The 25,666-nt window shown below is 47.6% G+C and overlaps 1 protein-coding gene across 1 annotated transcript in view; it reads left to right on the top strand.

The window, feature by feature from the left end:
* The window catches only part of ITGB3 (integrin subunit beta 3), a 55,379-nt gene that overhangs the window by 15,002 nt on the left and 14,711 nt on the right, over positions 1-25,666 (top strand). Inside the window, 9 exon segments of the mRNA XM_082443119.1 lie at positions 5,226-5,311; positions 12,960-13,155; positions 14,473-14,725; positions 15,935-16,097; positions 16,729-16,890; positions 18,732-18,827; positions 19,239-19,328; positions 20,051-20,190; positions 21,459-21,883. Of these exon segments, the coding sequence (XP_082299245.1) occupies positions 5,226-5,311; positions 12,960-13,155; positions 14,473-14,725; positions 15,935-16,097; positions 16,729-16,890; positions 18,732-18,827; positions 19,239-19,328; positions 20,051-20,190; positions 21,459-21,883 (1,611 nt within the window).

The raw sequence follows: 25,666 nt of genomic DNA, 5'->3' as shown, positions 1-25,666 counted from the left end.
CATATTTAATTGGCTCTGATGCACTTTTTTTTTTTAAACATTTGAAAATCCCTGAAATCAGCATGCCTCCTGTACGGTAGCTTGGACTCCCTACTGCTTTGGGCGATGGTTACTGAAGCTTTCTGCTCAGAGCACAGAGGTATGTGTTACCTTGAATCCCACCTTCCTGTCTTCTTCCCCTTCCTTGGATTACTGAGCTGCTGCTGCATGTAAATGAAAGAACAAAAATAAAATAAACTTTCTTAACAGCTTGTTCTAGAGAAACCACTTGTTGCATCCATAGCACAGTTAGCCTATGTTTTGTTCTTGGATGACTCACCCAGCCAGGTGACTGCAATGGAAGATCAGGCACTGCCTGAGTCACCCAGTGTCCCCATGGACCTATTTGAGAAGTCACTAGTCAAAGGTCAGTGGCGGGGCTGGAGACCCAGGCCAGAACTCCTCCCTGCAGATAGTAAGAGAGATGTGCATGGTGTTTGCGGTATGGATACCCCTTCCTCCCCACTGAACACCTTTCCCTCTGACTGAGCCCTCTCCTGGAGTCCCCTGGCCTCACTAGGGTGGCCCGTTCCTGTGTTCTGACATCCTGTCTAATTGGACAGCATATCCTCAAAATAGCTCTCATTGACGCATTATGACTTCCACTGGTTCCAACTCCCTTCCTTGTTCCCTTTTTTTTCTCCATTTTCCCCACCCTTTGTCTCTCTTCTGGTTCTGTGAATTGGGCTGATGTGTCAAACCACAGCCTTCTACTTCTACGTTCCAGGCAAAGTTCTTTTCTGGTCTTGTCTATGTTTTCTAATCGGCCTTCTCTTCTTGGCCATCCCTCCTAGATTATATTTTTGATCCCCTGCCTTCAACTGCTTGGGCCTCAGGATAAAAACAGCAACAATAAAAACAATAGCAACCATAGCAGCAGCAGCCTTTATTGAGAACTTTCTGTCTTGCCAGCTATTGTGCTCAGAGTGTGACAGGGATTGGTTGCTTTGTAACTACACTGGGAGGACCAGGGCCTGTCCTCCTGTTGCCTCGCTCTGGCTAAGCTGTCCCAGAAAATGGGTGGTAGGGGTTGTTAATTTGTTTCAGTGGCAAAGTTCTGATGAAGATCCTTGATTCTCCAGCAGAGCCGAGTCTGGGCCTCCGAGGCTGAGCAGGAACATAGGCCTTATGAATGACTGGAAACAGAGGCCCAAACTCCTTCCACATGTTTGGGGGGAGGGGTGGCCTCGGAGCAACGGCTCATTGAATCAGCATGGCCCAGGAGCAGAGATTTCTGATGAGTCAGTCGCTTTCAGCCACTGCATTCCGGGGAACCTGCCCTTGGTCGCAGGTCTTGGTGGGGGGCATCCCAGGAAGCGGGTGGGAGGGGGAATCATTGGTTCTCATGAAATCAACCTGTGATTCATTAAAAAGGAGAGGTAAGGGGAGCTGGGTAACCGTGACTCTCCAGCCATGACTTCCTAAAGAACAAGTCCCAGCAGCTCATATCATCTTCTGGGGTCAGGGACTGCCCGTTCACTGCGGGGGGGGGGGGGCCTGCTGTTGTTTATTTCACATCTGGTAAGGCTTTCTTTTGTGGCTATGAGTCAAGGACTCATGGGGAAATGCTAATTTGAGAATGAATGGATGGCTAAATGGATAGACTGGGAAAAGTTTTCAGAAAATAATTAGACAGAGCCCACACCTCCCACGGCCCTCTTCTCTCTTCTGACTCTTCCCGCGATCTCGTGCTTCTCCTCTCCCTACCAAAAATCCATGTCACTTAGGTCCAGAATTACTCCCCTGGATGTAGATTCTCATGGAAACTTCAAGAAGGGATGCCTAAAATAGTGCAGGCTATGCTTCTCTCAGAACTCTTCCAATAAGGCAGTAAAGGGGGGATGAGTTCCCATCTGGCTGAGAAAAGAGCAGTTGTGAGATAACAGATGGCCAGGCAGCCCATGTAGGGAGAGGCCTTCTGGATGCATTGCTGGTTCTGAACATTCAGGCATTCTGAATCTGGCAGCTCTGGGAAGATTGGCTACTTTTCTTCCATTAAAGACAGTACATGGCTGAGGGCCACCCCAACTCAGAGGTGGCCTTGGTGCCTTAGGGCCAGGTCTGGAACCACTGCCGTAATTTCCACCTCGCAGTCCTTGTATCACACGCTTAGGTTGGAGTCAGTCAGAGGCTGGAGCCCCAGAGGTTACTCAGGGACTTACAGTAGCATATCATTTGCAGAATTTTAGGGTTGGGAAAGGCCTTTTTTAAAATAAATTTATTTATTTATTTTTGGCTGCATTGGGTCTTTGTTGCTGCGCCCGGGCTTTCTCTAATTGCGGCGAGCAGGGGCTATTCTTCGTGGCGGTGCGCGGGCTTCTCAATGCGGTGGATTCTCTTGTTGCAGAACACGGGCTCTAGGCGTGCGGGCTTCAGTAGTTGTGGCACATGGGCTTAGTTGCTCCGCGGCATGTGGGATCTTCCCGGACCAGGGATCGAACCCATGTCCCCTTCATTAGCAGGCGGATTCTTGACCACTGCGCCACCAGGGAAGTCCTGGGAAGGGCCTTTGAAGTTAGACAGACTCAGGGCTCTGAAGAAATGTGGGGCTTCCAGAGGTGCTTCAAGGATTCCACGTATAATCTAATGTTTTGTGGAGAACAATGAAAATTTAAATTGCCCAAGGAACAGTTTCAACACATTTGCGTGTTTTATTTTGGAATTCTATGCATAATTTGGAGAAATGAGCTCAGTTGCTTAAAAAACAAAACAAAGTTGATCTAGTCCAATACCTCTCAATTTGCTCTAATATATATTTATTGAGCATCTCCTTTGAGCAAGGACTGAGGCTGGGCTGGGCAGGACCGGCCTCAAGAGGCTTAAAATCTATTGAGTGGCAGTGTTGTTAAGGCAGATACATAAATAATTATAAGTTGGGAATATTGGAGTGAAGAAACGGAGGCTGAGAGGAATTAAATGAATCATCCAAGGCTATATTATTAGTGGGTGACTCAGTTAGGACCACAGTCTACTGACTGTGTGTGTACCTTTTCTGTTAGGTCACTCTGCCCTGAGATGGATACTGTTAAAGTGCAATTTTCAAAGAGTTAAAAGTATGATTCTCATACAACTATAAAATGAACATGTGTCAAAGATTTCATCCAACTTAATCAGGGAACCAGTAAGATGTTGACTAGTTCAAAAGAGAATTCACGTAAGGGAGTTAGAGTTGGTCAGTCAAAGGAATGCTGAAATCAGTTACCTAACAGATTCAAAATTGGTTAATGTTCTACAAGGCAATAAACCTTAACCTTTGGGGGTTACCTTTTCTACCGGACAGAAATCATTTATGTTGCTGTTGGATAAGAATCATATACGTTGTTCTCCACTGTTGTTGGTTTTCTACAGGTCAACCTCTATTCTTACAGAATCATAAGATAGAAGTCAAACAAAGGTACACATCCCTGGAAAATCAGATAATCCCTAAGCATGGTGGGTCTACTAGTCAACCCTTTGCATTACCTTGAAAGGACACCCAGTACTCCCTTTGCCTATTTCCACATTTTAGATAATTTTTCTTAACAATATTTTGTGTACGTGTGTACACACGCATTTGCTGGGTGGTTGTTTTTTTGTTTTTTTTTGTTTTTTGGCCCCAGATGTTGAAAGGGAGTTCAGCCAAGCTGTTATAAAAGAGACTGAGACAGCTCCGTAAGAAGTTTCAGGGACACTGGGAAAACATCCCAGTGATGAGGTTGATTTCCCCCAAATATATTTGCTGGTCTTACGAACTGGGGGCAAGGGACCACTTTAGAAAATTGGATAAAGTAATTGTCAGGATAATTGGGTCATAGTAGGAATGGGTCTCCCTCATTCTGCTCTTTGCACAGTCGTCCCTCGGGATCTGTGGGAGATTGATTCCAGGCTTCCCTGACCACCAAAATCCAAGGATGCTCAAGTCCCTTATAGAAATAGTTTAGTGTTTGCATATAACCTTTGCACATCCTCTTGTATTCTATAAATCATCTCTAGATTACTTACAATACAATGTGAATGCTATGTAAATAGTTGTAAATCCAATGTAAATGCTATGTAAATAGTTGCTGGCACGTGGCAAATTCAACTTTTGCTTTTTGGAACTTTCTGGAATTTTTTTTCCTGACTATTTCCAACCCGTGGTTGTTTGAATCTGCGGATGCAGAACCCACGGATATGGAGGGCTGACTGTACTGCAAAAGGCCTTCCTGGGGCACTGGAGGTTTACCTGACTGAGGCCAGGCAGGCTAAGCTGGGGGAAGGAGGGAGGATGGGGGCTTCTGTCCAGGCAAATGTCTGGGCTTTGCTTCCTGGTTGGGCTTCTCAGGGCTCTTTTCATGCCTCTGGTTGTCTCTGCTCCTCCCTGCAGCTTTTTCTCTGTCCTTTGACAGTATGAAGACTGTTCACACTTGAGTGGCATTTTGTAGTGTACCCAGTGCTTCTCCTTTATCTCACTGACTTCTTTGCACAAATCCTGTGAGACAGATATTATCACTTCATGGAGATAAACTAACTTGACCAAGGTCATGACACCTAGTAAGAAGCGCATTCAGAATTCAAATACAGGTCTTCCAGCTCCAAAATTCCATGTTCTTCCAGCTTATATCAGTCAACTTTTTCTAATATTTCTGCGGTTTTCCCTAAAGCATTCTATATACTTGAATCCCAAGATATGTGTATTGGGAAGCTTGAGAAGATTTCAGAAGATTTGCTTTCCCCTGGCAGGCCAGTAGGACACTGCCCTGGCGGTCACCCCCTACCCCCATATTTAGACTGTGTGTTAATGTTAGTGCATCCGGGCTCTGAATTCCCCGTGTAGCGGCTGTGACTAAGTCACTAGAATAATTGGAGAGAGGGTACATTGCCATGGCTCTGGGCCTGAGATTTTCATTTGTACAATATAGGTGTCAAATCAGTTGTTAATTAAAGCCTTTCCATCATTTATGATCTGACACTTGCTCCATCACTTGCCGTCACAGTGACCTCATCAGTTGAGGGCTGTGACGAGTTTCTCCCGACCTTCCTCATTCTCCTTCTCCCTTACCAAACAGCCTGTGTTTGGTAAATGTCTATGGGATGGTTAAGGTGTATTTTGTGTGCATCTGAGAGCTGTAAACCTGGGCATTTGGGAAAGCTGGGAAAGGATGGGGGCAGACCAGGTACTTGGTCATGTCAAATGAGATACTAATGCCTCTGTCTCTCTGTTGCAGGGCCCAACATCTGTGCCACACGAGGTGTGAGCTCCTGCCAGCAATGTCTGGCTGTGAGTCCCATGTGTGCCTGGTGCTCAGACGAGGTAAGGAGCAGATATCTGACTTTATTTCTTCCCTAGACTTAGCTGCTTTTGTGTAGAGACAGACCCATGGGGATATCTCCTTCCTCCTAAGTATACAAGCCCCTTGTCCCTTCTGAGCAAAACTAGGGAGAAGCCTTCCCATTGATGGACGTCGAAGGGAGCTGTCAGGGGCTGTTGCTGGGAATGCCATCCAGAGTGTACCGCGTGGCCCCGGCCTTAGGCAGAGTGGTTAGGCCTGCTGGCCTCTCTGTAGCCATTGCCGTCCTTTACCACACCTTGCTTGATTTTTGTTGGGGTGCAACACCCCGAGAAGCAGGGCCTCGGGTCTCAAAAAGGGAGGCACGAGAGGGTTATAGGTACAGAGGGGATGCTGGCTTATGAATATTCCAGAAGCTTTAAAAGGCAAATAAGAGAGGGATCTTGCACTTGTGTGGGGGGCTGTTTAGACAGAGGATCTTTTCTCTTCCCTTTTCCTGTCTGATGACTGGACCCCCATGGCTTTACATTTTCCCCTTTCTTTCTCCTCTTCCTCTCCTTCCTTCCTTCTCTTGGGAAGGTATCAATGAAAGAAAGAGCTGGGCCAATTTGGTGAGGCTGGGAGGGTGACAGGAAAGGGTTAGCTGTGTCTAGGCAGAGGATTTGTTGTGTCTGGGGCCCTAGGGAATGAGTGTGTCTGAGGGAATGGCTGTGTTTGTGGCTGGGATGGGAGTTTGGAGCTGGCAAGAGCTGGGGGGTGAGTGTGGCTGGAGAAGGTCCAGTGCTTACGGAGTCTGGGGCTGAGCCATGGGCCTGGTCCCCGGCAGGTGGTTACCTGAACTCCTGGCCTGGCTGCGTGTCAGCTACCTGAGGCGCCCTCTCTGTCCCTGCCCTCCGCAGCTCTGTGACTGCTCTAAACTCATTCTCTCTGCTTCTCTTCCCAATCTGCTGAGTTTCCTAAAAAGGCAACCTCCCTGGAAGGCTGGTGCGGGGTGGGAGAGGGGGGAGTGGGAGCCGAGAGGCTGTGTTTATCCCTCAACGAGAGGACAGCCAGATGACAGAGGCCAGCCCAGCACACTGCTTTGGCCTCTGAGCAGTTCAGCACGAGAACTGCATCCAGAGGCAGCTGCCCAACATCTGGGCCACATTGACTTCATTTAGCAAACGAAATATTCCCTGGGGCTGGGAGTTGGGGGTGGGGCTGGGTTGAGTGAGCCCTTCCCCTCCACCCCCGCAGGTTCTCCACCCCTCTGGGCTGAACTGGCTGCTCAAGTGTGATGTGGCCTCCTCCCTTCTCATTTGCCGTATGCTCCTTCCCTTGGTCACCATCATGATATTATTAAGCTTCTTTTACGAGGAAGTTGGAATTCTGCAGCTGAATCCTCGAAGAAGGGAGAGCTGGATGGGGAGGGCGCCTCATTGGATTGGATGGCCTGTAGCTGGTTGGAGCGGAGGGGTGGCCAGGGCAGAAGCCCTAGTATCACTCAAAAGATGCTCCCCCCTCTTCAACCCAAAGCAAAACAAAATGGAGAAACTGTGGTTCAGAGGAGTCTGGGATTCTTGGAATGTCTGTCACCTGTCTTGATCTGCATAGGAACAAGCCAAGTAACTGGCCTGCTGAGGCCATGCTGAGGCCTGACCAGACAAACCCCTTAGGTCATGTGACCAGAATTCAGAGATATATGTAGAATATTTATTGATGGCCATGGTGAATTTTTTCCCATGGGGCATACCAAGGTGGGAGGAGGGAAGAAGGAGGGTGGGAAAGGTACCAGGTAGGATCAAAATGTAATGTAGGACTAGCCTAGGGATGAGGGATGGAGTCAGAGAGAAGATGGGTGTATCCAGGACCAAAGAAAACTAATGAGAGGAGATAGATGGTCCAATAAGATATTTTCTAGGAGGATGGAACTTAAAAAGGAAAGTGTGTTTTTTGTTTGTTTTTGGTTTTTTTGAGTGATAAAGTCAGATTTATTGCTCTGGATTGAATCAGTGGACAGGACCTAGGGAGGGGGAGGGGGACACAGGAAGTTAGTGAAGCATCCTCCTGGCCTTTGCTGAGTTCTCAGCACCCTGGGGAAGTGGGAGGGCCAAGGGCTTAGTGAATGACTACAATTATCTCTCTAAGAGGGGAGGAGGGATAGCAGAGGAGACCAGTGTGAGTTATCATTTGTCAACCAGGGAGAAATGGGAGGTGGGAATCCCGGACTGAAACTTGAACAGGACTGCTGTTTTTTTCCTGAGGGCTTCCCCTGCACTGACCAAGTTTAACTGCTGAAAGTATCTTGGCTGTTGATCTTAAAAACCAAAAGTGAACCATCTGGGCCATTTTGCATGTGATTTGTTGAATAATCAACCCTGGAGAGCCCTCTTCTCCTGCCTCTCCTACCTTGGCTGTTACAGGCAGAGTTGGCAGTGCCTGGAAAAACAACTGGTTGGGCTCAGCTTTCCCTGGTCCTGGAGGACAGCAGCTCTGGGTGTGGATAGCAAGCCCTTGGCTGGGTAATAGGAAAACATAGCCAACGCGGATGAGCGCAGAGTTTTGGGCTCATCTGCATAGGGTGTGTTCTTGGGGGACTGGATACTGATACGGGTTGGGGTGGTGTGCTGTCTCTGGACTGTGAATCTAGCAGAGAGGCTGGCTTCACAGAGAGGTTCAACTTGTGGTCTTGGCCTTGGTGGCATCATGTTGGGATCTAGAACCTTCCAAATTTGCCTGCTGGTAAGAATCACCTAGGGTGCTTGTTAAATATAAAGGTTTCCAGGATGGACCCTGAACCTATTGCATCAGAATGGGTTGTTACAATAGCAAGTTTGGCAAATATTGTTAATTGAAGGGGCTGATCATTGGGGTCATGGTGGGTGGAGCTGGAGTTAAGGTTGCCAGATAAAATACAGGATACCCCAGTTAAATTTGAATCAAACAACAAATACTTTTAGTATAAGTATATCCTAAATATTTACCAAATTTGGCAACCCTAATGTGGAGAGAAATACTAGGAATTCTTCTATAGTCCTGAGTACACATCAGAAGGTAGACCTGCTCACACTCAGCCTGACATCCATGGATAAAACAAGAAGAATGGGTTTGGATCCCACAAAGAAGAAGACTCTAATAGGACTTACTTCTCATTTTCTTCTCTGCCTTTTTGGTGGGGGGAGGTTTAGGCCGCATTTTAATTCCTTTTTAGTCACTAATATAATTTCATTCTCACTTCTCTGCTGCTTTTTCTTTCTTCCTATTTTTTTTCTTAATCTGGAGGGCAAACTCTCATCTTGAGTGTTTTGCCCCAATTTGTTATCATAAAAAAAAAGTATAATATTAAAAGTGCTCCTCCCTCTGTAAACAGTGGGGTGTGAGTATCAATAACCATAAACTAAAATGCTTTCCTTTTCCTCTCCTTTCTGTCCCCTCCACACCTCTCTCTCTGTATGTTCAAGTGATTTCTTGTCCTTACCAGATGTCAATCAAGAGAGCAATCTTAATTTTTTTGGATTGGAGGCATTTGTTAGCACTTGGGGGAAAAAAAATGTACCACGACCTATTGTTCCTTGTCCTCCAAGAAAGAGTATGCAATAATAGCAGTAGTCAGAATGGTAATAGTAGAAAAGAGTCACCTATTTGAATTTATTTGTTTATATCAGATCAAAAGGATTTGAGTATTTTTGACTTCCGTTGAGATTTTTATATTTTGAAAGCATTTCCCATTCACAGTGTTATTTTATCCCCTGACCAACCCTGTGAAGTAAGTAGAATAATGACAGTTATTCATGCTGTACTTTCCCAGTTTCTAAAATGGGATTAATGGAGAATGGGACTAGGCGCTGAATTCCCGCCAGGAGAGGGCGGGAATTCAGCTCACACCGCACGTGGGTTGGGACCTCCCGCTGCTGTGCTCTGGCTCTTCCCCTGGGTCTTGGTTATCTTTGCCCTTTTTGTGTAACATCTGGTTTCACTGGGAACTGGAACTTGAACACTCCTCCCCCACCTCCTTCCAGCTTTCTCTCTGAGTAACCTGGACACATTCCTTTTACCTTCTCAGCTTGGGTTATTAAGAAAGGAACGTGGCCCAGATGTGTTGAGGTCAGTGCCTTGGTGTCCTTCTGGGACAGCAGGCTCTCAGGGAGAGCGTGGCTGAGGAGCAGGCCTGTTATGTTCCTGACCCCTGATGTCAGCGACCAGAGAGGGAGGGAAGGAGACAGTTTTTGTTTCTTAGTGTTTAGATTTCTTCGGAAATTCATAACAAACCATAAGCTCTGTCAGCAAGGCTTGGCACTTCAAACTTTCTTCTAATAAACACCGCCACGTTAGGAAACAGGGGTCAGGAAACCCCCTCCAAGATATTCTCTCCCTTCACCGATGCAGCCTGAAGATACATGATGGCCTTGCTGTTCTCCTTGTTTCCTGGTCTCCCCCTTCCCTCTCTCTCCTTCAGCATCTGTCTTAGTCCTGGAAAGGATCAGCAACTCAGGGCATCTCGGTCCGTCCAATCACTGCCTTTTTTGGAAGGTTTTCTCTCCGGGGTTTTGTGGGACCCTGGAATCAGAGATACAGTAGGGAGTTTTTTGAGCAAGAAAGAGACTGCTTCCTGAGAGAGAAGGGTTGGGAGAGATGGACAGAAGCAGCAAGAATTGGGGCACAAAAACATTAAGTGTTCGTGAGTTCTCCCTTCTGCCATTCTGTCCCTGGCAGAGGGACCTGGCTGGGTGAGGGGAGGGGATTTTCATCTCTCTGAGGAGTTCTGATGTCCTGTTGGGATCTTCTGAACCAGGAAGATTAAGTCTCATGTACCATTTCCCATTGCTGATGCCGTTTCTCTACCTCAGACCTGTGAAGAGGAAGAAGGAAGCTGCTGGCTTCTGGAAGCTCTTTCCACATCTTGCCTGGGCTAGGGTGGTCCTCATGCCATTTGTCTTAGCCCGTTCAGGCTGCTGTAGCAAAAATACCACAGACAGGGTGGCTAAACAACAAACATTGATTTCTTACAGTTCTGGAGGCTAGAAAGTCCAAGATCAAGGTAGCAGCAAATTCAGTGTCATAGATGGCCAGCTCCTCACCGTGTCCTCCCATGGTGGAAGGGGCCAGGGAGGTGTCTGGGGCCTTCTTTTAAAATAAGGGCACAATCCCATTCATGAGGGCTCCACCTCATGACCTGTCACCTCCCAAGACCCCACCTCCTAATACCACCACCTTGGAGATTAGGGTTTAATATATGAATTCTGGGGGGACACACATTCAGTCTATAGTACTGTTGGTGTTGTTCATGGTCCCATCCACAAGGGGGAGCCTTTCCGCCTATCAGAGGAGGGCTGGGCAGGAGGAGTGGGAGAGGGACTTCGAGCATCTGGAGGGGTTTAAGCTACAGAGTCCTGAGTTTTTGAGTATGGATGTCTCCTTGTGGCCCAATCCCTCTCCTGGAAACATGGCTTCCAGTCACCTGAGGGGCTGAGGAGGCAGAATGTTATCTATCCTTCCCACACCTCCCGTATCCCCATCTTGCATCCTGTTCCCTAGCTGGTGCATTCTCAGGTGTGGCTCTTCCCAGGGCTGTTTCTTCTACATTCCTGCTTCTCTGCCTTGATTCCCACTCTACACAGAATGTAATACAACTTACCGTTTTATGAGGATAATTACAGTCAGACAATCCAGTCAGCATCTCACTTCTGCCACTTCTTAGCTCTGTAGCTTTGGGCAAAATACTTAATTTCTCCAAACCTTCAATTTCTTACTTGTAAGATTGGGTTCCTCATTTGTGAAACCTCCAAGCCTCAGGTTTGTAATTTGTAAAATAATAATAATTCCAGCATTACAGAACTGTAATCAGGAAGATTGCAATGATCCATGTAAAGTGCTTCCTATGGTGCCTGACATGCAGTGAGTACTCCATAAATGTTAACACTAGTTGTTCTGGGATATTGGTATGGGTTATTCAGCTGACTTCTGGAGGTGGTTGTGAGAGGGGGTGGGTAGGGATGCGGGGGATTGTGGGGTTGAAGGCCTAGATATTTCGAAATAGGTCCAAGGAGGGGTTTTCTAGCTTTCCAGGCAGTTCCCCCAGCCTGGCAAGAAGCCCTTATGGGCTTGCGCCCACACGGTGCTGGCTAAGTTTGCTGAATGTCAGAGCAGGAAGGGACTGAAAACACCATGTCATCTAACCCCTTTAACAGGGGTGAGCAGGTGAGGAAACTGAGGCTCAGTGGAGTGAAATGACTTATATGAGGTCACAGGCTAGTTAGTGGCAGACCTAGGATTGAACCCATTTCCTGATTTCTAGTGTTCATTCCAATGCAGCATGTCCCCCGTTCAGTACTCAGGTGGAAACACACACCGAGCCCCAGAGGGCTGTGGGATACACATGGGGGTGTTTGGAAGGGCACTCAGTCTGCCATTTGGCCAGGGTGAGGGAGGAAGCTGAAAGTGATAGGACAGGCTCTGGTTAGTGGCTTGACATCATGGGATTTGCCTAAGCTTGTGAAGTTTATTCATAATTAATTTATCCAGGAACTATTTATAGAACATCTTACAATAACAGCTAAGATTTATTGAGCACTTACCCTATGGCAGGCACCGTGCTATGTGTTTTACATGCACTGTCTTATATGGTCCTGCAGAACATTCCTGTGAAGGTGGGGCTATTATTATTTTCATGTTATAGATGAGGAAACGAAGCCTGGAGAGTTTAGGTGACTCGCCCTAGTAACCAGCTAGTAAGAGGCAATGCTGAGATATAGTCTCAGCCAGTCTGTGCTCTTAGCCCCTAGTCTCTGCTGCTTCCCCATATCCTCCCCCCATCACTTAGTCGTCAGTCTCACGTTGTGTGCTGGGAATAGAGGGGAGATGAGACACACACAGTCCCTGCCCTCCTGGATCTCACACCCCAGCCATTGTTTTAACACAGTGCCTTCCAAACTGTTTTGACCCTGACCGACAGAAAGACATACATTGTGTATCATTATTTATTATACATATTATACCCTACTCCCCAACATATAAACCTTTCCCGGGACTTCCCTGGTGGTCCAGTGGGTAAGACTCCACGCTCCCAACGCAGGGGGCCCGGGGTTTGATCCATGGTGGGGGAACTAGATCCCGCATGTTGCAACTAAGAAGCCCACCTGCTGCAGTGAAGATCCCTTGTGCCGCAACTAAGACCTGGCGCAGCCAAAATAAATGAATAAAATAAATAAAAACTAAATATTAAAAAAAAGAAGCTTAAAAAAGATTTAAACTTAAAAACGTTAAAAATAAATAAATAAACCTTTCCCAAAACAATATTTACTTTTACCACTTATATACTTTGATACTGTATATTCTATTATGTTGCATTTTAATAAATTGGTGGTTGAGACCTACTACATTGATTTTTGAGACCCACAGGTGGGTTGCATTTTACAGCTTGAAAAACACTGGTCCAACAGGCATCTTATTGTACTGCCCCTCTTCCTACCTACCAATCCATGAACAGGCACTCACCCAACCTTTCTGATGCCTCAGTCTCCCCCTTCTGTACAACAGGCCTAGGGGCTATGTTAGGAAGGACCACACGAGTTCATTTATGTTGGTTTAGCTCCAAAGTGCCGGGTGAGCTCTAGGCTGCTGGGATGTGGCAGAGCCTGCAGGAAGCAGAGAACCACCGTAGCTCTGATCACAGGACTTCCTCTCGTCTTACAGGCTCTGCCTCCGGGCTCGCCCCGCTGCAACCTGAAGGAGAATCTGCTGAAGGATGACTGCGCCCTGGAGTCCATCGAGTTCCCCATCAGCGAGGCCAGAATCCTGGAGGCCAGGCCCCTCAGTGACAAGGGCTCTGGAGACAGCTCCCAGATCACTCAAGTCAGTCCCCAGAGGATTGCGCTCCGGCTACGGCCAGGTAGGGATCCTGCAGAAGTAGCTCACAGTGGAATTGGGGTGGGAAGAGAAGGATGTGGAGGGAAGTGTGGGCAGGAGAATGGAAGAAAGTGGAAGGCTTTGGGACTTGAAGTCAGAAGATCTGAGTTTGAATCTTGACTCTTCCATATATTAGCTATTTGACTTTGGGCAAGTTACTCAACCCTTCTAACTTAGTAGGTACACAAAAAATGTTTGTTTCTTCTTTCCCCCAATGCCTGTTTTACCCAGCATATAGCTTTCTATTGAGGCTCAAGTGAGTATAAGATGAGAAAGCAACTTGTAAGCTCCTTTTCCATGTAAGATTGGGGCAGGGCATGCATGGGGGCAGAGAAAATAGAGGCAGGAGACCTTCAGAGGGAGGAAGGATTAGGCTAAGAGACAGACTTTTAAAAAAAAATTTATTTTTGGCTCCGTTGGGTCTTTGTGCTGCGTGCGGGCTTTCTCTAGTTGGCGGCGAGCGGGGTCTACTCTTCGTTGCAGTGCGCGGGTTTCTCATTGCGGTGGCTTTTCTTGTTGCAGAGCATGGGCTCTCGACATGCGGGCTTCAGTAGTTGTGGCACATGGGCTCAGTAGTTGTGGCTTACCAGCTCTAGAGCGCAGGCTCAGTAGTTGTGGCTCACGGGCTTAGTTGCTCCGCGGCATGTGGGATCTGCCCGGACCAGGGATTGAATCTGTCCGTGTCCCGTGCAGTGACAGGCGGATTTTTAACCACTGCACCACCAGGGAAGTCCAGAGACAGGCTTTTCTGAAGCACTCATTTTGACTTTTCAATTAAGTCAAGAATTTAAGAAAGTACCTTCTACGTGCAAGGCGTGTATTGGTTACTATGGGATTCAGAAAAGGGTGGGACATAGTTCCTGCCTTTTACAGAGTCTGAAGTGTAATAACTGCCAACACTTCTGTGACTCAGGGTGGTAGACCCTTGGGACCCAGAGGATTAGACAGATGAGGATTTAGAGAGGGTGGAGACTTTTAGAATGGAAAAGAAGAGGTTAAAAATGGGAGGGTCAAGAGGTTGGAAGAGGAATAGAATTGCAAGGAGAGAGGAAAATGGACCAGGGCTTTCAAGTTTGGTTTGATTAAAAAGTTACTTCAGGGAATTCCCTGGAGGTCCAGTGGTTAAGACTTGGCGCTTTCACTGCCGGGTCCCGGGTTCAATCCCTGGTCGGGGAACTAAGATCCCGCAAGACGAGTGTCGCGGCCAAAAAAAAGAAGTTACTTCATCCCAGCTGTGTCCAAATCTACTTAAGTCTTAGAGGGAGAAGAGGAGAAGAATTAACGTCCTTCTGCCTTGCAGATGATTCGAAGAACTTCTCCGTCCAAGTTCGGCAGGTGGAGGATTACCCTGTGGACATCTACTACTTAATGGACCTGTCTTACTCCATGAAGGACGATCTGTGGAGCATCCAGAACCTGGGGACCAAGCTGGCCTCCCAGATGCGTAAGCTCACCAGTAACCTGAGGATTGGCTTCGGGGCCTTTGTGGACAAGCCCGTTTCACCATACATGTACATCTCCCCACCAGAAGCCCTCAAAAACCCCTGCTATGAGTAAGTCTCTCTTCTAGAAGCCAGGGCAGCATCTCTCCCCATTGCCCCAGACAAATCCAAGTCCTGCTTCCTCTTTCTAGTCTAGGGTAGCTTTGTTGGCTGCCTTCTGGCCAAATCATATCTCCTCTCTACCGTGGTCTCCCTGTCTGGCAAATGGGCCTACCCACTGATCTGGAGTGTTGTATTAATAGAGCCCAAGGCTGTTTGGAGACCTAGAAAGGAAATCCATCAGCTTCTTGGTCTGGGCCACGAATAAATAGTATAAGTAGATAGAGGAGTTATGATTTCAGAATGATTGATTCCATTGGTGTCGTCATCATTGTCCTTGTTATCCAGAATATGAGTCCTGCAGGGTTAAAATGCAAGGAATTAAGTCCTAGAGGAATAGGAAAGAGTGGAAATGATATTTGTTGAACCCTCTAAGAGCATAAGTTGATGTGTCCCTCTGTTGAGAGTTTGACTTACAGCTGAATGGCTTATTTATTTGTTGGAGACTCTGCAAATCCATGGATTATAATTTAAAATGATGGTTACCGAGCCTGACAAGGTATGAATTTACATTTTAGATTCGAGAGTTATATGATGTGCCTTTTTAACCTTCTGTCTGGATTGTAAGTTTCCCCAGAAATTGTGTCAGCCATCAATTAAACAAATAAACCATTGGGCTGGGGACAGAAATGCTCCTGTTCGGCACAGATCTATCAATTTATTGATAGTTCAGGGACATTAAGTTATTGATGAACTTTCGCTTTGTTGTTGTGTTAACGTTACTTTAGAGAAGTGTTAAGTATAGGGTGATAGCAACAACAACTAGAGCCTCACTCTGATCTAAAAGCTTTACATCTATTAACTCATTTAAGCCTCACAACTCTTATGAGATATGTGTTATCATGTCCCCATTTCTTTATAGGTTAGGTATAGAGAAGCTTGCCTAGGGTTCCATGACTGGTAAGTCAAGGAGCTGGGATTTGAACCCAGGCAGTCTGGTTCCACAGTTCACTCCCTTATCCTCTGATCTAGCTGAAGATTAGGTCAATGTGATGCCTAGGTAATTTGAAGGGTTTGGAGTCTAAACTGTCTGGGTAATAGTAGTTGTATAGAACTCGCCTGGGCATTCCACTGTCTATATCTGTCCCCCTCTTTTCCCTCCCACTCCCCATGCAGCCTTTTCCATCGGATGTCTGCTTAAATCATTCCTTCCCTCCCCAGTATGAAGACCACCTGTTTGCCTATGTTTGGCTACAAACATGTGCTGACGCTAACTGACCAGGTGACCCGTTTCAATGAGGAGGTGAAGAAGCAGAGTGTGTCACGAAACCGAGATGCCCCAGAGGGTGGCTTTGATGCCATCATGCAGGCTACCGTCTGTGATGTGAGTTTGGAGGGCATGGAGTGCCAGGTGTGGGTGGTGCAGATCAAAATAGGGCAGGAAGTGGCTCAACTGTGGGGATTTCTATGTGAAATACGAGATAGGAACTAAGCAGAGCTTTGTACAATATGAGCAATAAGTTGCTCCTGATAAGCAACCTCTGCTTGTATCCGCTCCCTGGCCAGAGCTGATACTTTTTTGAACCTCAGTGGTCCCAGATGTTTTCTGGGGAGAGGATCTTCTCTGGAAGTGTATCAGAGTCAAGGCCGGGTTCACCTAACCTCAGCAAAGTGGGCAGATGTCCAGATGGGATTTCTTCTAGCCCAACCCAGCTCTGCAGATGCAGATGGGTTTCTAGATGGGCCATGTGATTATCATTGAAGAAGTTCTATTTGGAGTTGAAGTAGGTGTCTTTCAGCTGCTTGAACTAATGAGCCCTGAGACTGTTTTCCTAAGAGAACAGAAACCCCTGAGTTGGAAAACTCCAGCTTATGTTCCAAGGACTAGGACTGAGGCCCTTCTCTGAGACAACTTGTCTAGCCCTTCAGATGGGGAGCTCCTTGGGTCTTTGTTTTGTACCAGTGACATGGCTAAAGTCGCTGTCTCTTTTGCCTTTTTTTTTTTTTTTAAACAGGAGAAGATTGGCTGGAGGAATGATGCCTCCCACTTGCTGGTGTTTACCACTGATGCCAAGACCCATATAGCGCTGGATGGAAGGCTGGCAGGCATTGTCCAGCCCAATGATGGGCAGTGTCATGTGGGCAGTGACAACCATTATGCTGCCTCCACTACCATGGTGAGATTCTCGGTACCACCTATGGTTCCTATTCACTATGGCCAGGACTGCCCTAACCCAGGCAGAGTCTTTGTGTGAATATGAAAATGGCAGCCCTTCCTCTGGGCAAGGCTCAGGGCTCTTTTCAGCTCGCCCTCACCTTTCCCACCTACTGGACACCCTCATCCAGGGTACCACCTGTACAGCCATTAGAGGTGGTCCTGACTGTGGTCGGTGTTACCTCTGCCTCCAGCACCAGCAACATCATCATGGCATCCAGAATGGACCCAGAGGACTTTTGCAGGTCCAGCTGGAAAGCAGGCCATCCTGTCGACTGTGCATGGATTAGCCCCTTCTTGGAATATCATGCTCTCTTGTGGTTATTGGAAGAAGACAGAGGAAAAAGAGACAAAGATCATCAAAATCATAGAAAGCCAGTCCTGTGAGGAAACGTTAAAGGGCTCAGAGTCATTTAGCTGCAATAAAAGAAGGCTAAAGGATGGTTTAGCTGATACATGAGAAGACTTTATTTTAAATTTATTTTTTATTGAGGTAACATTGGTTTATAACATTATATAAGTCTCATGGGTACAACGTAATATTTCTACTTCGGTGTACGCTACAGCATGCTCACCACCAAAAATTTAGTTTCCATCTGTCACCATACAGTTGATCCCCTTTACCCATTTCTCCCTCTCCCTCACCCCTTCCCCTCTGGTAATCACTGCTCTGTATGAGAAGACTTCTTATAAGTTGTTTTCTGTATAAGTTGTTTTTATTTAACCGTAGAAGGTTAAATAAGAGGAGAGGAGTTTACATTGAAACAGGAGAAATTGCAGTAAACCATAAAGAAAACGTAGAGCCCTGCAGAATGCTGATACTCTGAGTATCTAGAGGGAGGTGTGAACTCTTCATTCCTTAAAGACAATATAGCAACTACCTCATCTAGGTGGCTTAAAGGTACATCTGTGAAAAGGAACCTGAGTTGCATGATCTCATGAGCTCCCTGAAAGGTCTAGGATTCCAGGGACATGTTCATAATTTACCATCACCCCCATTTTGGCTTGAATTCTTTGGTGTCAGCCATATACAGGTTGAGCACTACCAGGCAATGGGCGAGTCTGTAACGATTGACACCTAGTCTATGCAGGGCCTTACCAGGGGCCAAGGGAGATAACAAGACTATATAAGGTCCCACCCTTAGGGAGATTTTGGTTTAGTCAAGGAGGTGTGGTACCAATAACAGAAGATGCATGATTACTGCTAACTGGATAGAATAATTGATGAGGATTTTAGGTATTCAAAAGAGAAAAGCTCATCATGAACTGGGATGATCAGGGAAGGCCTCCTGGAGAAGGTGGGACCTGAGCTGGGTCCTAAGGAAGGAGGAGGATTACCAAAAAGAAGGCCACTCGAGGTGGGAGAAAGACAGTGGGCCAGCTCAGTGGTAAGTAGAAGGGGAAGAGAGGTGAATGATTGGAAAGGAAGGTTGAGACCACATGGTGAAGGATTGCAAGCAACAACCCAAGGCATTTGTCAGTAGCTGCAAAATGAGAGGAAGCTTCAAAACAATGAGGTCTGGCAGTACCTGACCCATGGAAGCTGCTCCTTGGTACGAATGCATTGAATTTGAGTAGGAAGACAGAGGTGCTTAGTTTTGACACTACCAGCCTGTACCTCTTTATCTATCCTTAGAGTTCACAACTGGGTTTGTGTTTGCCTCACATTGTCATGGGGTGAAAAGGTTTAAATCCCACTACTGTCAGGGCCATGCCCCAAATCACCCAAGTCCTAAGGCTTAGAATCCATGGATGTATGTGAATAGACTTCTTAACTAACCTCCACATCCTCTCTTTTCATAGGATTATCCCTCTCTGGGGCTGATGACCGAGAAGCTGTCCCAGAAAAACATCAATTTGATCTTTGCAGTGACTGAAAATGTAGTCAATCTCTACCAGGTGACTATGCCTTTGGGGCTTCCTGGAGTGGGAGTGGGGCCTGTGATGGGTGGCCTTGTCTCAGGGAACCAGCCCACACCAGCTTTGGCCATGGTCCCTAAGTGGGAAAGACACAGGAGCTAATGATTCCTCTCGACGGTCTCTCTCCTCCAACCTTGAACCTAGCAGGATGGGTGTGTTGATGCTTGCAGTAGTCGAGGGGAGTAATTCAGTGGGGAGAGGGGTGTGAGAGGTTCTCTATAATTTTGCTCAGTGCTGAAAAAGTGCTAGATGTATTCCTGGCAGTGACAAGTAAAATATCCCATCCTTCCCTCAAGTTTCATTTCAAGACCCTCAGTCTGATTTGGGGAGGGCTTTTGGAGACCACCAGCTTCATCAGTCATCCCCGGACATCTTTGTCTTCCTTTCTAGAACTATAGTGAGCTCATCCCAGGAACCACAGTGGGGGTTCTGTCTACTGATTCCAGCAATGTCCTCCAGCTCATTGTTGATGCTTACGGGGTAAGTGTCTTACACTGGGAATGGGCCTGCTAAGAGTCCACTTCACTTGGCATTACCCAGGAGGGCTCAGACCTGGGAGTCCTGGCTGCAAGTCCACCATGCAGCTTTCACTGCCTTCCTCTTATTCTTCCAGAGGCCAGGAAGTGATAGCCAGCCCTGGGAGGAACGCAGCCTTCTGAAATAGAAATGGCTCAGAAAGGAATGCCAAGGAGGCTTAGGAACAATGGGGGAAGAGCTTAGAGAAGGTGGAAGAGAAAGAGAGGATGGGGATGGTGATGAGGAAGAGCAGGGCCCTGAAATTGAGGGGGGGCGGGTGCAGAGTGACAGAGATCTGGGCTCCAAGAATAGAGAAAAGAGGGAGCTGAACCACGGCGAATGTGAGGTTGATGAAAAATCAGGTAGAAAGTGCTACTAGCCAAGGTGACCAGTATTAGCACTCCCTTCTTGCACGTCCATGAGGCCTGCAGGAGGGCGTAGCTGGTTTAGATTTTACCCAGACTCACCTAGAAGCAAGTGGAGAAAGAGAGAGAGCAGGTCTTGGGCTGGAAATATAGCAGGAAACAGGCTCCTAGGGATGCTCTGGCAGCTTGCAGGTGGACCTCAGCATCTGGCACTGCAGGTGAGTCCAGGACCATCTGGGAGGTTTTGCTTGGGATGTAATTGGCTCCTACTCATTTCCTCTCAGCCCATTTTCTTATCTTCTCTTGCCCTTTTCTGCTCAGAAAATCCGCTCTAAAGTAGAGCTGGAAGTGCGTGACCTCCCTGAGGAGTTGTCCTTATCCTTCAACGCCACCTGTCTCAACAACGAGGTCATCCCAGGCCTTAAGTCTTGTGTCGGACTCAAGATTGGAGACACGGTGAGGTGGGCTGGGCAGGGACTGAAGCTGCAGCTCTGACCTTAGCCTGTGCCCCAGAGCGTCTGTGGGCACCCACCCCTTCCTTCCCTGTACCTTCTTTCTGAACGTCCTTACAAGTTAGATGTAATGGTTAGAGCTGCCAGGCTTTTCCTCTGAGGCTTCTGTTGCCTAAACCTTCTCTATCTGTTAAGTAACTTCACTATCAGGATTTTTAAAAACTTGCATTTAGGTTACCTCTGTTTATGCACAGTTGATTGCAAATGAAAATATTTCTTACCTTCAGCCCCTAACTAGTCTCCAGCCTCCCCTAAGGTAATGCCTTTCTTTGCTTCACAAGGTAAAACGGCAGTGTCATCTATAAATATTTATTGACCACCAACTTTGTGCCAGGCATTGTTCCAGCTGCTAAAGATTTGGCAGCAAACAGAATAGGCAAAAATAGCCATCCTCGAAACTAACACAACATTTTAAATCAATTATACCCCAATAAAAATTAAAAGGAAAAAAAAATAAACACATACACACACAAAATACCCACCCTCCTGGAACGTCAGAATGCAAATGTTCATTTTGCCTCTCCAGTCCGTCTATAGTTTTCCTTCCTTAGTGGCTGGTTCTTCTCTGCTTCTGCCTTAGGGGAGAGGGGTTGGTGAAAGGGGTGGGAAAAAAGAGGGGATATCTATAGCTATATCATCTATATCTACATCATCTATGTCTATATATCTGTTTCCATCCATCCATCTCTCTATCTTCTAGGCACATGTGCACATACCCTATGTAAAAAATATTGGCCTGAAACATGTTTGATTGCGTAAGTGATGAAGTGTTTTGTGGAAATTGCACAGTAGACTCTGAGCCTGTGGTTGGCCACTGTGTGGTGTGAAATCGTGCTTTGTATATCTTGATGATATTATGTAATCAGTCCCGCTAGCTTATTTGGCCACGGCAGAGCGTTTGTAAGATCAAAGGTTCTTTTCTGCTTGAGCTGGTTTATTTTCACGGATGGAATTTTAGAAAAAAGCTATCTCGTGATTGTAAACCATGTCTACACCCAGCCAGATATGTCCCAACTGCACAACTATCCCCAGGCTCTTGCTTTGGCTTTGCAGACCGTGGTGGTGGGAAGGCTGAGGAACTCCAGCTTGCTGGGGGACAGGACACCCAGTTTGGGTATTCCTGGGCAGGGCAGGGAACAGCTTCTTTCCCTCCAGGGCTGGAGTGTCAACAGGGTCCACCTGGGTCTGAATGCGATCTTACTTTCCATCCAGGTGAGCTTCAGCATTGAGGCCAAGGTGCGTGGCTGCCCCCAGGAGAAGGAGAAGTCCTTCACCATCAAGCCTGTGGGCTTCAAAGACAGCCTCACCGTCCAGGTCAACTTCGACTGTGACTGTGCCTGCCAGGCCCAGGCTGAGCCTCACAGCCACCACTGCAACAACGGCAACGGGACCTTTGAGTGTGGGGTGTGCCGCTGCGGGCCTGGCTGGCTGGGGTCCCAGTGTGAGTGCTCAGAAGAGGACTACCGTCCCTCCCAGCAGGACGAGTGTAGCCCCCGGGAGGGCCAGCCCATCTGCAGCCAGCGGGGCGAGTGTCTCTGTGGCCAGTGCGTCTGCCACAGCAGTGACTTTGGCAAGATCACGGGCAAGTACTGCGAGTGTGATGACTTCTCCTGTGTCCGCTACAAGGGGGAGATGTGCTCAGGTGAGTAGAACTGCACACCCCTCCCGTCCTGGTACCCACACACACTCACACATCTGCAGCCTCTGGAAATGGATGCAGGCCGGGGCTTGAGGTGGGCACAGGAAGGCCCGGGGGCAGAGCGAGTAGATGGTGTGCCACTCCAATGGCAGGAAACAGAAATGAATTTCTCTTTAATCCTCTCAGCTCCCTCTGCCCTTGCTCGAGGGGCACAAGGAAGAAAAATGAGCATCTGCTTCTGGGGACTTCTCTCCTAGAAGAGGGTGGGAAGACGTAGGGAAACTTGAAAGTGAAGATAGTTTTTTTTCTTTTCCTTCATCTGCCCTTCTGCTAGTATTTTGTCACTGGTTCCTAATCTTTTCGAGGATATGGACCAACCCCTTTTTAAGTTTAAAAAAAATCACTGACTGATGGTAATTAAATTTTTAGTATATATAGGTTTGGAAACTACATGATGTCAGAATATGTAGTGAAGTTAGTAACATTTATTTATTTATTTATTTTCAGACAATTATTTTACGTGAATTTATTTTTTCATCACAAAAGACGTGGAAAATAGTAGTGTATATGCAAGATATTGGAGCACATTTTTTTTTTTTTTTTTTTTAATTTTTAGCTGTGTTGGGTCTTCGTTTTTGCCGAGGGCTTTCTCTAGTTGCGGCAAGCGGGGGCTGCTCTTCATCGCGGTGCGCGGACCTCTCATCATCGCGGCCTCTCTTGCTGCAGAGCACAGGCTCCAGACGCGCAGGCTCAGTAATTGTGGCTCATGGGCCTAGTTGCTCCGCGGCATGTGGGATCTTCCCAGACCAGGGCTCGAACCCGTGTCCCCTGCATTGGCAGGCAGACTCTCAACCACTGCGCCACCAGGGAAGCCCTGGAGCACATTTAATGTGCCAGTATACTTAGGACAATGATTGGAAAATAGTGAGCTCTTATTAAATGTCGGTACTATTTTGTTATCACTATTGATATACTATTACTTTTTGTACTCTAGATCGCTGTTGTCCAATATGGTGGTTATTTACACTTAAATTAATCAAGAGTAAAGTTTAAGTACATTTAAATCTAAATCAAATTCAATAAAAAATAAAAAATTTCATTTCTCTGTCGCTCAGGAGCCACATGTGGCTAGCAGCTGCCCTGTTGGACAGCACAGATGTTTACTGGATAGCACTGCCATAGAGAGTCCCAGCCTGCAGATTGGGGATAATGAATTTGAGTCCTTCTCCCTGCAGGGTACTGAGTTTTGTCCTTCTCATTACAAAATTCAGTAAAATCTTGAGGCCCACTGGTAATCTGAAGCTGGTTTCACCTTGCCCCAAAGCCCACTCCTGGGGTACTTCCCCAGCTGGAAGAAGTCCAGCTAACGTTAATGTAGTCTTTATCTGCAGGCACACTGACAACACTCCCAGAGGCAGTTAGGCAGTCTGAGTTGTTCCTGGGCACTGGGGATACATTTCTGCTGGGCTGTAGTCACTGTGGCTTAATCCCTCTCGTGAGAGATAGATTGGAGATATTTGCAAATTGGTTGGGACCGGTTTGTGGGTGTATTGTGTGGCCAATCAAAGAGAGATTATAATTGGCTTCTGGGGTGATCAAATCCATGACCCAGATTGGCTTCACTTGCATTGGGGTTCTAACCAGCTGAGCTGATTTACCCAGATGTTCACTTTAACATCAGCCTTTCAAAAAGCTTGATGAGGAAGGTAAATGTGTGCCATACTAAAGCATGCCCAAGTAATACAAAAATGGCTCCTATTTATTATCTGCAACATTGTTTCCTTTACTCATTTTTTAAAATTAATTTTTATTGGAGTCTGGTTGCTTTACAATGTTGTGTTAGCCTCCGCTGCACAACAAAATGAATCAGCCACACACACACAGATCTCCCCTCCCTTTTGGACTCCCTCCCATTTAGGTCACCACAGTGCATTAGGTAGAGCTCCCTGTGCTATACAGTTGTTTCCTTTAATCATGCCAACAAAATTTGAGAGAGAGATTGGAGAAAAATGATATCAGAGAGATTATGGGAAAGAGAGATCAGATATGCACAGACACACACACACACACACACACACATACACACAGATCAATCTGAATTAGGGTGTGAGGCAGAAATTTCAGTTCCTTCTAATATTTAATAGTATTTACATCATATTCTAGTTTCCAAAGGGAATGGTTAAGTTTGACATGGGAGACCCATGAGGAGAAGTTTGGGGTTGAGGGGAAGAGGGTTACCCTAGGAGAGGCTACACATAGCCTACGGGGGCACCAGGGATGGAGGGAGGTCCACTGCTCCTCCGTGGCCTGATTGTTCCTGGTCTGATTGAGGCATGTGGGAGGGACCCCGGCCAGAGTGTGTTTCCTTTGGCTGCCGGCCACACTGAAGCCACAAAACAAAGCTGCCGGGGTCAGCAGCGCTGGTTGCTGCCCCCCAGCAGTGCCAGAACAGCCGTCCTCAGTGTGCTCCTGCCAATTACACGAGGGAACCCCAGACAGCCTCTGCAGCTTCTCAGAGGCCTCCCTCTCCCTTCCTGCCAGGACGTTGGGTGCCCACTGGCCTCAGGTCTGGACCCTGTGGCGCCATCATCACATTCTCCATTGACAGATACTCAGGAACACCTGCTCCTTGAGCACCTGCTCTGGGCCAGTCACTTGGTCCATAGGGGTGAACGGGGGTCATGCATGATTCCTGACCTGGCCAGGCTCATGGCCCAGCTCGCCATTGTCCCTGCCCAGAGCTGCTGGCCTGGTCCTTTGCTCAAGCAGGGGCTCAGGAGGCAGGAGCACTGTGCCTCGGCCATTGTTCCAGCCCCTGGCCGTCCCTGTCCTCTCCTCCCCACCGGAGGCACGGTCTTCGTGGTCGCGCGGTATCAGCACCCCTCCAACGTCAGGGCGTGCATCCTCGTCCTCAAGGGACTCTGCCACCTGCCACATCCATGAACATAGATTGATCAGGCGCCCACGTGAGCCAGGTTCTGTGCTGTGTGCCGCAGTGTTGTGGGATAAAGAGGCATGAATAAGACAGTTTTGCTCTCCATTAACTTACCTAAGGAGAATTCACAGCACGAGGCAGAACCTCCCAGATCCTGGACGTGGGTGTTATAGGAGCCCTCCGGAGAGAGACTCACTGTGGACAGGGGAGGCCTGGGCGGCTTCACGGAGGAGGTGGGAAGTCAGAGGAAGGGCTGGCTGATAAAGGAGGGCGGTGGAGTGAGGCGTCAGCCCAGAAGGTCAAGCTATACGGGGAGAGTGACTTCATTCCTTCTGACCTGGAACACCTGCTCCTCCCTTTCCTCCTGCCTCCCCCACCCCTCCCCTGCTGCCTTCTTCCCTACCTCCCTCCTCTTTCTTACACTTTCTCTTCATTTCCCACCCTCCTCCCCTGACTTTCCTGTGAACCCCTTTTTCTGGAGGGGTGCCAGTCCTGTGACATTACCACACTGTGGCTTCCTTTTAAGGGTTGACCCTGCCGGGGCCTTTTGGAGTCAGCCTGCTGGCACTGGCCTGCCACTTCCACTCCCAACCTCACTCCCTGGCTGGCCTGCAGACGTCTTCTCAAATATCGCTTTGTTTAGCCTCACAAAGGAAACACTATGGGACAAGCGTTTCAGAGGAGACTGAGGCCTCTGAGTGCTGCCAGGCCCTCTGATGTCTTTTCCCTATCCGGGAGGTGTGGCCAAAAGCTGGGTGTAGTGGACGCTGTGGGGTCCCACTCTGCTGGCTGGCCCACCCATCCCCCAGCTGCTGGTAGGGCTACTGATAATACCTCACAGCTGCCCCTTG

Source organism: Balaenoptera physalus (genome assembly GCF_965194825.1).
Source record: "Balaenoptera physalus genome assembly, chromosome: 20".
Taxonomy (NCBI): domain Eukaryota; kingdom Metazoa; phylum Chordata; class Mammalia; order Artiodactyla; family Balaenopteridae; genus Balaenoptera; species Balaenoptera physalus.
Note: the sequence above shows the minus strand (reverse complement) of the source record. Positions and strands in the feature narration are given on the sequence as shown.